This window comes from Oncorhynchus tshawytscha, linkage group LG08 (assembly GCF_018296145.1).
Source record: "Oncorhynchus tshawytscha isolate Ot180627B linkage group LG08, Otsh_v2.0, whole genome shotgun sequence".
Taxonomy (NCBI): Eukaryota; Metazoa; Chordata; class Actinopteri; order Salmoniformes; family Salmonidae; genus Oncorhynchus; species Oncorhynchus tshawytscha.
The window spans coordinates 7,745,351-7,757,850 of NC_056436.1; the positions used below are offsets into that span (position 1 = coordinate 7,745,351).

The 12,500-nt window shown below is 45.1% G+C and overlaps 1 protein-coding gene across 1 annotated transcript in view; it reads left to right on the top strand.

The window, feature by feature from the left end:
- The window catches only part of LOC112257194 (epithelial cell-transforming sequence 2 oncogene-like), a 32,513-nt gene that overhangs the window by 8,515 nt on the left and 11,498 nt on the right, over window positions 1-12,500 (top strand). The window contains exons 3-12 of the mRNA XM_042326231.1: window positions 1,132-1,294; window positions 1,454-1,709; window positions 2,610-2,856; window positions 3,946-4,066; window positions 4,223-4,388; window positions 4,473-4,601; window positions 4,863-4,955; window positions 6,430-6,639; window positions 7,148-7,248; window positions 7,460-7,676. Of these exons, the coding sequence (XP_042182165.1) occupies window positions 1,132-1,294; window positions 1,454-1,709; window positions 2,610-2,856; window positions 3,946-4,066; window positions 4,223-4,388; window positions 4,473-4,601; window positions 4,863-4,955; window positions 6,430-6,639; window positions 7,148-7,248; window positions 7,460-7,676 (1,703 nt within the window). The remainder of the gene's footprint in view (window positions 1-1,131; window positions 1,295-1,453; window positions 1,710-2,609; window positions 2,857-3,945; window positions 4,067-4,222; window positions 4,389-4,472; window positions 4,602-4,862; window positions 4,956-6,429; window positions 6,640-7,147; window positions 7,249-7,459; window positions 7,677-12,500) is intronic.

A 12,500-nucleotide genomic window follows, 5' to 3' on the forward strand; every position in this document is an offset into this window, starting at 1 on the left:
GGACAAGACTGTGAATGTCCTTGAGTGGCCCAGCCAGAGCCCGGACTTGAACCCGATCGAACATCTCTTGAGAAACCTGAAAATAGCTGTGCAGCGACACTCTCCATCCAACCTGACAGAGCGTGAGAGGATTTGTAGAGAAGAATGAGACAAACTCTCCAAATACAGGTGTGTCAAGCTTGTAGCATCTTACCCAAGAAGACTCCTGGCTGTGATCACTGCCAAAGGTGCTTCAACAAAGTACTGAGTAAAGGGTCTGAATACTTACGTAAATGTGATAAATTAGCAAAAATATATAAAAACCTGTTTTTGATTTGTCATTATGGGGTATTGTGATGTCATTATTTGGTATTGTGATGTCATTATGGGGTGTTGTGATGTCATTATGGGGTATTGTGATGTCATTATGGGGTATTGTGTGTAGATTGATGAATTAAAAACATAACCATTTTTAGAATAAGGATGTAACGTAACAAAAGTCTAGAGTTCTGAATACTTTCCAAACGCACTTTGACCTTTGTTAGCAGACGATTGATAATGGCTTTTAATTGGTTGTCTCTTGTGCTCGTCTTTATTTTCTAAAAGGTTACGAGTTGGAAGAGGATCTGAAGATAGTTAAGTCAAAGCTGAATGAAGACAAGGCCTCAAATGGATTAAAAAAATGTTGTAATGAATTAATTTATTACATGTAATCAATTAAATAAAAACAATTGCAATTAAGTCTGTGAAAGTTTATTTCTTGTGTGATATGAACATGTAGGAATTGAGTGTGATACAGTGGTAATGCGTAGGCATTACCAATATTAATTAATAATATTAATACATTCAATAGTAAAACATGTAGGAATTGTGTAGGTTTTAAGTAGTTGACACCCAAACGCTCGGTAAGGAAGAATGATGTAGGGATTGAAATAGGAAATATATTGTTTTTGTGATACCATTTGTGATACGTCCCAATGTATCACTCATTACCACTTTAATGTCTAACGTTACATAAAACACCACTGGTTTCCTACACATCTCAATAGCAATCCAGTAGTAAAAACCTTGTTAGTTTGCTGTAGATCTTGTGTAGTAATTCAGTAGTACTTTTTCCATGAGGGGCTCTAATCTCTGACTCCGTGACCCTAGGTCCTGCAGGGATTGGCTGATGCAGATCGTGCCGGTGACGCGCGTGGACTTCACCTCCGTGTTGCCACGGTTCCTGTCTCTCTATGTGATGTCATTTCTGACCCCTCGTGACCTCTGCTCTGCCGCACAGGTCAGCTGGCATTGGAGGGTCCTGGCTGAACAGGTGAGGGGTGAGGGGTTCGAGGTTAGGGCTTGTTTTCTCTCCGTCACTCCCTCCCTCTCTCTCTCTATTCCTCTTTCTCCCTTTAGTACTGTGTGTGAGGTTAACCGACCTCTACACCCCCCCCCCACACACACACACACACACCTCCTCTCTCCGTAGGACTGTCTTTGGTCGGCGAGGTGTGTGCGCCGGGGCTGGTTCCTGCCCTATAATCCAGGGGACAGAGAGTATGGTGGGTGGAAGAGCCACTATGTGTCCTGTGTGTCCACTCTGGACTGGCTGACACCCAGAGAGGCAGCACAAACGTACGGCACCCTCAACATGCTCTGCTCCGGAGAGAGGGAGGAGGAGGAGGAGAGACTCAGGGAGAGGAGGATCAGACAAACCATCCGGGAGAGAGTGGAGGAGCAGAAGAGTGAGTGAGAGGAGGAGAGGAGAGAGTTGAGAGAAGAGAGTGGAGGAGAGTGGAGGAGAAGAGAGAGTGGAGGAGAGGAGAGAAGAGAGTGGAGGAGAGGAGAGAGTTGAGGAGAGGAGTGGAGGACAGGAGCGAGTTGAGGAGAGTGGAGGAGAGTGGAGGAGAGAGTGGAGGACAGGAGAGAGTTGAGGAGAGGAGAAGAGTGGAGGAGAGAGTGGAGGACAGGAGAGAGTTGAGGAGAGGAGAGAAGAGAAGAGAGTGGAGGAGAGGAGAGGAGAGAGTTGAAGAGTGGAGAAGAGAGTGGAGGACAGGAGAGAGTGGAGGACAGGAGAGAATTGAGGAGAGGAGAGGAGTGGAGGAGAGGAGAGTGGAGGAGAGAAGAGAGTGGAGGAGAGGAGAGGAGAAGAGTGGCTGAGAGTGGAGGAGAGAGTGGAGGATAGGAGAGAGTTGAGGAGAGTGGATGAGAGGAGAGAAGAGAGTGGAGGACAGGATAGAGTGGAGGAGAGGAAAAGAGTGGAGGAAAGAGTGGACAGGAGAGTGTTGAGAAGAGGAGAGGAGAGAAGAGAGGAGAGAAGAGTGGAGGAGAGAGTGGAGGACAGGAGAGAGTTGAGGAGAGGATGAGAGTGGAGGAGAGGATGAGTGGAGGAGAGGAGGAGCAGAAGAGTGACTGAGAGGACATGAGGAGAGCGAGGATGAGAGGGGGAGGAGAGGAGGAGAGGAGCAGAAGGGAGAGGAGAGGATCAGTTATGTGGTGCTGTATGACCCAGTTGGTAGAGCATGAGGTCAGGATAGTGGCTTTGGATAGAAGCATCTCTATTACTGTGTTGGATTAGATACAGAGTTGGGGTCAGAGGTGACAGCCAGGCTGGATGATATCTCTTTTCTCTGTGTTCTCCCCAGGAGCTTCGCTGACGTCCAGACCAGCCTGGAGGAGCAACAGCAACAGACCAGGGAGAATAGTGGTCAGCCGTCCCCAGGGAGAGAGGCTGGTGCCTGGGAGAACGAGGAGCGTTCAGCCCTCTCCCCCCTGGTTGTTAGACAGGACGGGACGTGTCTGTTTAACCCCTGACGTCAGCCTTAACTTGACCCCCACTCTGACCCTGGAGAAGAGCCAGCTCTCCAGCCATGTGAGGTCCCAGGCCATGGGGTGAGATTCCTTGCCCAATCATAGATTTAGACCTCACCTGTTTGGTTCATGGGACAGTGTGTGTTTTTTTATTGGTATTTATGTCACCTTCATTTAACCAGGTAGGCCAGTTCAGAACAAGTTCTCATTTACAACTGCGACCTGACCAAGATAAAGCCAAGTAGTTCGACACCAACAACAACAGAGTTACACATGGAATAAACAAACATACAATCAATAATACAGTAGAAAAAAAGTGTATAAACAGTGAGTGCAAATGAGGTGAGATAAGAGAGGTAAAGGCAAAAACTAGGCCATGTTGGCGAAGTAAATACAATATAGCAATTTAACACTGGCATGAAAGATGTGCAGGGGATGAATGTGCAAGTAGAGATACTGGGGTGCAAAGGAGCAAGATAAATAAATACAATATGGGGATGAGGTAGTTGGGTGGGCTATTTACAGATGAGCTATGTACAGGTGCAGTGATCTGTGAGCTGCTCTGACAGCTGGTGCTTAAAGCTAGTGAGGGAGGTAAGAGTCTCCAGCTTCAGGGATTTTTGCAGTTCGTTCCAGTCATTGGCAGCAGAGAACTGGCAGGAAAGGCGGCCAAAGGAGGAATTGGCTTTGGGGGTGACCAGTGAAATGTACTTGCTGGAAATATACCTGCTATGTAACGTGTGTGTGTGTGTGTGTGTGTGTGTGTGTGTGTGTGTGTGTGTGTGGGTGTGTGTGTGTGTGTGGGTGGGTGGGTGGGTGGGTGTGTGTGGGTGGGTGGGGGTGTGTGGGTGGGCATATAATGTGTGTTTGGTTCATGACCAGTATATATGGGTGTTTGGTGGGTGGGTGGGTGGGTGGGTGTGGTTTGGGACCAGTATATATAGGTGTGTGTTTGGTTCATGACCAGTATATATAAGGTGTGTGTTTGGTTCATGACCAGTATATATAAGGTGTGTGTTTGGTTCATGACCAGTATATATAAGGTGTGTGTTTGGTTCATGACCAGTATATATAAGGTGTGTGTTTGGTTCATGACCAGTATATATAAGGTGTGTGTTTGGTTCATGACCAGTATATATAAGGTGTGTGTTTGGTTCTGTACGGTTTCAGGGACAGTGTGAACAGAGGAGGTTGGCCCACTTCCACCAGTAGCAGACCCAGAGCCTCTTCCTCTCTCTCTCCATCACCACCTCTTCTGCTGCTGCTGTCCAACAGGATACCTGCCTACGAGGTGACACATTTAGAGCAGGGAGAGTCAATTACTTACAGGGTTCAGGTCAATTACATTTTAATTCCAGTCAATTCAGAAAGTAAACCAAATTCCAAATTTTCCTAATTTAAAAGCATTGACAAGAATTGGAATGGTTTCTCTCCTCTCCTCTCCTAGTTGGTCCTGTGTGGTGTGAGAGTAGGAGTGGTGGTGGTTCTATATGACCACAGAGGGACCCTCCAGGCTCTGTTATCCCAGGCAGAGAGGGCTCTGGGTGGGCAGCGAGCTCAGAGACTTGGGGTGCTGGCTCCTGGAGGTACGGAGGAGATTACTTTGCTGCAAGGTGAGGATGGAACACTGGGTCAGGGATCATAGTTCACTGAAGGTCATAGTCACTGCTTGACCTTTGACCTCTCTTTGACCCCAGGCTACAAGGTGACAGAGAAGAGTGTGCTGACCCCGGACTACAGGGAATTCTGGGAGAAGCTGTGTGGCTGGGTCGTTCTACCTGAGGAGGGAGGAGGGGTGGACATCTTCTGTCCCCTCGCAGCGTCTGGTGTGTAGATCGAGAGAATGGTTTATTTTCAAATTCAGAAATGGCGACATTACATGGTATCAATAGCAGCTAACACAATACAAAATACATACATCCAGACAATAAAATCTACAAATCAGTCACTCAGTCACTCAGTCACTCAAGCACAGAGAAAAACTACAAACCGACTGCACTAACACTCGCATTCTTCTCTTTGTGTCTCTCTGTGTCTCTCTCTCTCTCTTCACCTCTCCCTCCCCCCTCTCTCTCTTTCTCTCTCAGCCAGAGGAGTGCTGCTGGTCCAGTCTCTGTCTAATCTGACAGGGCTAGAGGTCTCAGCTCCTACTGGGATGGCCACCGGATGCTTCCAGAACAGTGAGTCAGGGAGGAAGGGATGCTTCTAGAACAGTGAGTCAGGTGGAAGGGATGCTTCTAGAACAGTGAGTCAGGAGGAAGGGATGTTTCTAGAACAGTGAGTCAGGGAGGAAGGGATGCTTCTAGAACAGTGAGTCAGGAGGAAGGGATGCTTCTAGAACAGTGAGTCAGGGAGGAAGGGATGCTTCTAGAACAGTGAGTCAGGAGGAAGGGATGCTTCTAGAACAGTGAGTCAGGGAGGAAGGGATGCTTCTAGAACAGTGAGTCAGGTGGAAGGGATGCTTCTAGAACAGTGAGTCAGGAGGAAGGGATGTTTCTAGAACAGTGAGTCAGGGAGGAAGGGATGCTTCTAGAACAGTGAGTCAGGAGGAAGGGATGCTTCTAGAACAGTGAGTCAGGAGGAAGGGATGCTTCTAGAACGGTGAATCTGGAGGAAGGGATGCTTCTAGAACAGTGAGTCAGGGAGGAAGGGATGCTTCTAGAACAGTGAGTCAGGGGGGAAGGGATGCTTCTAGAACAGTGAGTCAGGGAGGAAGGGATGCTTCTAGAACAGTGAGTCAGGAGGAAGGGATGCTTCTAGAACAGTGAGTCAGGAGGAAGGGATGCTTCTAGAACAGTGAGTCAGGGAGGAAGGGATGCTTCTAGAACAGTGAGTCAGGAGGAAGGGATGCTTCTAGAACAGTGAGTCAGGAGGAAGGGATGCTTCTAGAACAGTGAGTCAGGGAGGAAGGGATGCTTCTAGAACAGTGAGTCAGGAGGAAGGGATGCTTCTAGAACAGTGAGTCAGGAGGAAGGGATGCTTCTAGAACAGTGAGTCAGGAGGAAGGGATGCTTCTAGAACAGTGAGTCAGGGAGGAAGGGATGCTTCTAGAACAGTGAGTGAGGGGGAAGGGATGCTTCTAGAACAGTGAGTCAGGGAGGAAGGGATGCTTCTAGAACAGTGAGTCAGGAGGAAGGGATGCTTCTAGAACAGTGAGTCAGGGAGGAAGGGATGCTTCTAGAACAGTGAGTGAGGGAGGAAGGGATGCTTCTAGAACAGTGAGTGAGGGAGGAAGGGATGCTTCTAGAACAGTGAGTCAGGGAGGAAGGGATGCTTCTAGAACAGTGAGTCAGGAGGAAGGGATGCTTCTAGAACAGTGAGTCAGGGAGGAAGGGATGCTTCTAGAACAGTGAGTGAGGGAGGAAGGGATGCTTCTAGAACAGTGAGTCAGGAGGAAGGGATGCTTCTAGAACAGTGAGTCAGGAGGAAGGGATGCTTCTAGAACAGTGAGTCAGGGAGGAAGGGATGCTTCTAGAACAGTGAGTCAGGAGGAAGGGATGCTTCTAGAACAGTGAGTGAGGGAGGAAGCCCTGACCCTAACCTAGCAAGTTATTGTATATCAAGTTTGAACATCAATTGACCATGTTTAATAGAGGCCAATTCGAATGAAGGCTCTCACCCCTCTTCTCTCTTTCTCTCTCCTCCTCCCTCCAGTCCTGAGTGAGTGGTCATGTAACAGTGGTGACTGGACCGGGGTTAGCAGTGTGTGTGCGTCCCCCCCCGCCCAGCGCTACGTGTGTGAGGGTGTGTTACAGGGATGGAGCTGGCAGACCCAGTGGCTGGAGGAGGCTCTAGGAGCCCTTAGGGACCATCTGGGGCCACAACTACCACGACTGAGTCTGGACACCAGGGGACGAGTACTGGGTACGAAAAACACCCACACACACACACACACACCCAAGGTCAGTTTCTGTGGGACTCTGGTCCTAGAGCAGCTGAGTGTGTATTGACTGAATACACTGACTGCACAAAACATTAGGAACACCTTCCTGATTGCACGAGTTAACGAGGTACCCCGTTCAAATCACTTAAATCTTTTGTCTTCCTCATTCACCCTCTGAATGGCACACACACAATCCATGTCCCAATTGTCTCAAGGCTTAAAAATCCTTATTTAACCACCTGTCTCCTCCCCTTCATCTGCACTGATTGAAGTGGATTTAACAGGTGACATCAATAAGGGATCATATCTTTCACCTGGATTCACCTGATTAGTCTGTCATGGAAAAGAGCAGGTGTTCATAATGTTCTGTCAACTCTGTGTGCATGTGCGATCTGTTCCTAGGTCAGTTTCTCTGTGTGATCTGTTCCTAGGTCCGTTTCTCTGTGTGATCTGTTCCTAGGTCAGTTTCTATGTGTGATCTGTTCCTAGGTCAGTTTCTATGGGAGGCGGTAGCTCTAGATAATCTGAGTGTCTCTAAGGAGGTGACTGTAGCTCTGACTGAGGGTCTCACAGCACTGGCAGCAGAGGAGGTGAGTTCTGCAAACACTTCCTTCAAATGGCTTTTTAAAATTCTTCTTTGACCTATCCTCTCTCTCTCTCTCTCTCTGTCTCTCTCTCTTTGTCTCTCTCTCTCTCTCTCTCTTTCTCTCTCTTTCTCTCTTTCTCTCTCTTTCTCTCTCGTTCTCTCTCTCTCTCTCTCTCTCTCTCTCTCTCTCTCTCTCTCTCTCCTCCATGCCTCAGACCAGACCTCTGGAGTTCCTCTCTCTCTTCCTGAGACGTTGGGGGGAGAAAAGGAAAGATATAAACGGAGGAGAGAAGAGAGGAGTGGAGGAAGGAGAGGAGAGAAGAGGAGAGGAGACAGGAGGAGGAGAGAGGAGCTCTGTGTTTCTGACAGAGAGGGGTCCACACAGACTCCTCAGTCCTATCCCAGAGATACAACAGGTGTGTGTGTGTGTGTGTGTGTGTGTGTGTGTGTGTGTGTGTGTGTGTGTGTGTGTGTGTGTGTGTGTGTGTGTGTGTGTGTGTGTGTGTGTGTGTGTGTGTGTGTGTGTGTGTGTGTGTGTGGGTATGTATGTTCCTTAATTTTTGACTTTATACTTCAGATCTTTCTGTCTGTCTGTCTGTCTGTCTGTCTGTCTGTCTGTCTGTCTGTCTGTCTGTCTGTCTGTCTGTCTGTCTCTCTGTCTCTCTGTCTCTCTGTCTCTCTGTCTGTCTGTCTCTCTCTGTCTGTCTCTCTCCGTCTCTCTCCGTCTCTCAATTCAATTCAATTCAATTCAAGGGCTTTATTGGTATGGGAAACATGTGTTAACATTGCCAAAGCAAGTGAGGTAGATAATATATAAAGTGAAATAAACAATAAAAATTAACAGTAAACATTACACATACAGAATTTTCAAAACAATAAAGACATTACAAATGTCATATTATATATATATATATATACAGTGTTTTAACAATGTAAAAATGGTAAAGGACACAAGATAAAATAAATAAGCATAGATATGGGTTGTATTTACAATGGTGCGTGTTCTTCACTGGTTGCCCTTTTCTCGTGGCAACAGGTCACAAATCTTGCTGCTGTGATGTCACACTGTGGAATTTTGTTTTTTTCAGTTTGCTCTGTTTTTTTGTTAATTCTTTCCAATGTGTCAAGTAATTATCTTTTTGTTTTCTCATGATTTGGTTGGGTCTAATTGTGCTGCTGTCCTGGGACTCTGTAGGGTGTGTTTGTGAACAGAGCCCCAGGACCAGCTTGCTTAGCCTGTTGAGACAGTTGAGTCCCAATTGGGAACCAGCCCTCCCACCGTCAGCAGGAATGTGGCGCATGGAACGCAAAAAATATTCTTAAAAATATTTAACCTCCACACATTAACAAGTCCAATAGCTCAAATGAAAGATAAACAACTTGTTTATCTAGCCAGCAAGTCAGATTTCTAAAATGTTTTACGGCGAAAACATAGCACATATTTATGTCAAACCACCACCGAAGACACACCGAAGACCAAGCTAATTTCCATAGCCAAATTCCACAAAATATGCAATCACCAAACGCAGGATTAAAAGAAAAATAATTGCACTAACCTTTTGAAGTCTTCATCAGATGACAGTAATATAACATGTTACACAGTACATTTTTTTTTTCAATAATATGCTATATATATATATCCATAAATCTGTTTACAATGACGGCATGTTCAAAAAAATGCTACTCAAATGTCCGGAGAAATGACGATAGCTCCGCCATATGCCGTCAGCTAACATGGAATACACAACATAAACTTAGACTAAATATGCATGTTCTACATATGTATAGAAAGATACACTTCTTCTAAATGCAATCGCTGTGTTACTTTTATTTTTAACGTTACAGATTTCGTTCACTAGGCTATAATATGAGTCGGCGCTCAGGAATTAGCATTTTTACTCCTCTACTTCGGAGTCCACAGAAACCCATAATAAACACATAAATCTTCCCTTACCTTTGCTGTTCTTCCATCAGTAGACCTGGAAGGGTTTATACTTACCAAAAACAGCTTTAGTTTGGAAGTCTGTGTCTTTCGGTGATCAAACACGACACATTTCGGTTGAAATGCAGCCAAAAGTCAAGTGGGTGCGCACCAAAACGTCGAAATTACATATTATATGTCGACTAAACTTGTAAAACTATGTTCAGAACACAGCATTAGCATGTTATCTAGCTTCATAGCAATTTTCAGGAGGAAGAGAAACACACGAGTCGTTCAATCAATCTTGGAACAAAGACAGAGCGCGCGTGAGAGTAGCCTGTTTTCTCGCGTGACCGCAAGGTTTCGGCCCGCCAAAACCCTCGTGAGCGCCGATTCTCACAATGAGAAGCCCCATTGAAAGCTGACACCGCGCTGAAGAGATAGAGACTGTTCCCAGGACTGTAAGTGCTTGGGAAGGGTGGGGGCGATGACGTCAAAGTTGGGCCAACTTTGATGATGACAAGAGAGACTTTGGGAGAATGAGTGCCCTGAGAGTTCTGCTTTACCTAGAGACATAATTTAAACGGTTTTAGAAGCTTTAGAGTGTTTTCTATTGAATAATAATTTTTATTTGCATATATTAGCAATTTTTGACAGATTTTTTTCTGTTCACCATGGGCACCCAATCTCCCCAAAGGGGGCAGCAATCAGCCCTATCCTTAAGAGGATTTTATTAAGGGACTCTTCTCCAGGTTCATCTCTCTGTAGGTGATGGCTTTGTTGTGGAAGGTTTGGGAATCGCTTCCTTTTAGGTGGTTATAGAATTTAACAGCTCTTTTCTGGATTTTGATAATTAGTGGGTATCGGCCTAATTCTGCTCTGCATGCATTATTTGGTGTTCTATGTTGTACACGGAGGATATTTTTGCAGAATTCTGCGTGCAGAGTCTCAATTTGGTGTTTGTCCCATTTTGTGAAGTCTTGGTTGGTGAGCGGACCCCAGACCTCACAACCATAAAGGGCAATGGGCTCTATGACTGATTCAAGTATTTTTAGCCAGATCCTAATTGGTATGTTGAAATTTATGTTCCTTTTGATGGCATAGAATGCCCTTCTTGCCTTGTCTCTCAGATCGTTCAGCAGTTACCTTGTGTGCTGATGTTTAGTTAAAGTTTTTGTGTGCTCTAGGGCAACAGTGTCTAGATGGAATTTGTATTTTTTTGAAATCAACAAAGCATGAGAAGACAGAATTTGCATAAGATCTAGGTTGTTTTGGTTTGTTTGGTTGTCAATTAGGGTGTGCAGGGTGAATACATGGTCTGTTGTGGTTGGTAATTTGGTAAAGCCAATTTGACATTTGCATGGATTTTAAAGCCAATTTGACATGCCTTTGTTTTGGTTTGTTTGGTTGTCAATTAGGGTGTGCAGTCTGTTATGCGGTAATTTGGTAAAAAGCCAATTTGACATTTGCTCAGTACATTGTTTTCATTGAGGAAGTACACGAGTCTGCTGTTAATGATAATGCAGAGGATTTTCCCAAGGTTACTGTTGACGCATATTCCACGGTAGTTATTGGGGTCAAATTTGTCTCCATTTTTGTGGATTGGGGTGATCAGTCCTTGGTTCCAAATATTGGGGAAGATGCCAGAGCTAAGGATGATGTTAAAGAGTTTTAGTATAGCCAATTGGAATTTGTTGTCTGTATATTTGATCATTTCATTGAGGATACCATCAACACCACAGGCCTTTTTGGGTTGGAGGGTTTTTATTTTGTCCTGTAACTCATTCAATGTAATTGGAGAATCCAGTGGGTTCTGGTAGTCTTTAATAGTTTATTCTAAGATCTGTGTTTGATCATGTATATGTTTTTGCTCTTTATTCTTTGTTATAGAGCCAAAAAGATTGGAGAAGTGGTTTACCCATACATCTCCATTTTGGATAGATAATTCTTCGTGTTGTTGTTTGTTTAGTGTTTTCCAATTTTCCCAGAAGTGGTTAGAGTCTATGGATTCTTCAATTACATTGAGCTGATTTCTGACATGCTGTTCCTTCTTTTTCCGTAGTGTATTTCTGTATTGTTTTAGTGATTCACCATAGTGAAGGCGTAGACTCAGGTTTTCCGGGTCTCTATGTTTTTGGTTGGACAGGTTTCTCAATTTCTTTCTTAGATTTTTGCATTCTTCATCAAACCATTTGTCATTGTTGTTAATTTTCTTCAGTTTTCTATTTGAGATTTTTAGATTTGATAGGGAAGCTGAGAGGTCAAATATACTGTTAAGATTTTCTACTGCTAAGTTTACACCTTCACTATTACAGTGGAAGGTTTTACCCAGGAAATTGTCTAAAGGGGATTGAATTTGTTGTTGCCTAATTGTTTTTTGGTAGGTTTCCAAACTGCATTCCTTCCATCTATAGCATTTCTTAATGTTACTCAGTTCCTTTGGCTTTGATGCCTCATGATTGAGTATTGCTGTGTTTAAGTAGACTGTGATTTTGCTGTGGTCTGATAGGGGTGTCAGTGGGCTGACTGTGAACGCTCTGAGAGACTCTGGGTTGAGGTCAGTGATAAAGTAGTCTACAGTACTACTGCCAAGAGATGAGATGAGCCATAGGTGTACACCTACCATAGGAGTCCCCTCGAAGCCTACCATTGACTATGTACATACCCAGCGTGCGACAGAGCTGCAGGAGTTGTGACCCGTTTTTGTTGGTTATGTTGTCATAGTTGTGCCTAGGGGGGCATATGTGGGAGGGAATGCTGTCACCTCCAGGCAGGTGTTTGTCCCCCTGTGTGCTGAGGGTGTCAGGTTCTTGTCCGGTTCTGGCATTTAGGTCACCACAGACTAGTACATGTCCCTGGGCCTGGAAATGATTGATTTCCCCCTCCAGAATGGAGAAGCTGTCTTCATTAAAATATGGGGATTATAGTGGGGGGATATAGGTAGCACACAGGAGGACATTTTTCTCTGTTAGGATCATTTCCTTTTGAATTTCTAGCCAAATGTAAAATGTTCCTGTTTTGATTAATTTAATGGAGTGAGTTAGGTCTGCTCTATACCAAATTAGAATACCCCCTGAGTCCCTTCCCTGTTTCACACCTGGTAGTTTGGTGGATGGTACTACCAGCTCTCTGTAACCTAGAGGGCAACCAGTGGGTCCATCTCCTCTATACCAGGTTTCTTGCAGGATGACAATGTCTGTATTACCGATTTCTTTGGTGAAGTCTGGGTTTCTGCTCTTCAGGCCAAAGGCAGATGACCTCAGGCCTTGGATATTCCAGGATAATATAGTGAAGGCTTTTTGTTCCATAGAGTGTCCAATGTTGTTGGTCGTGGT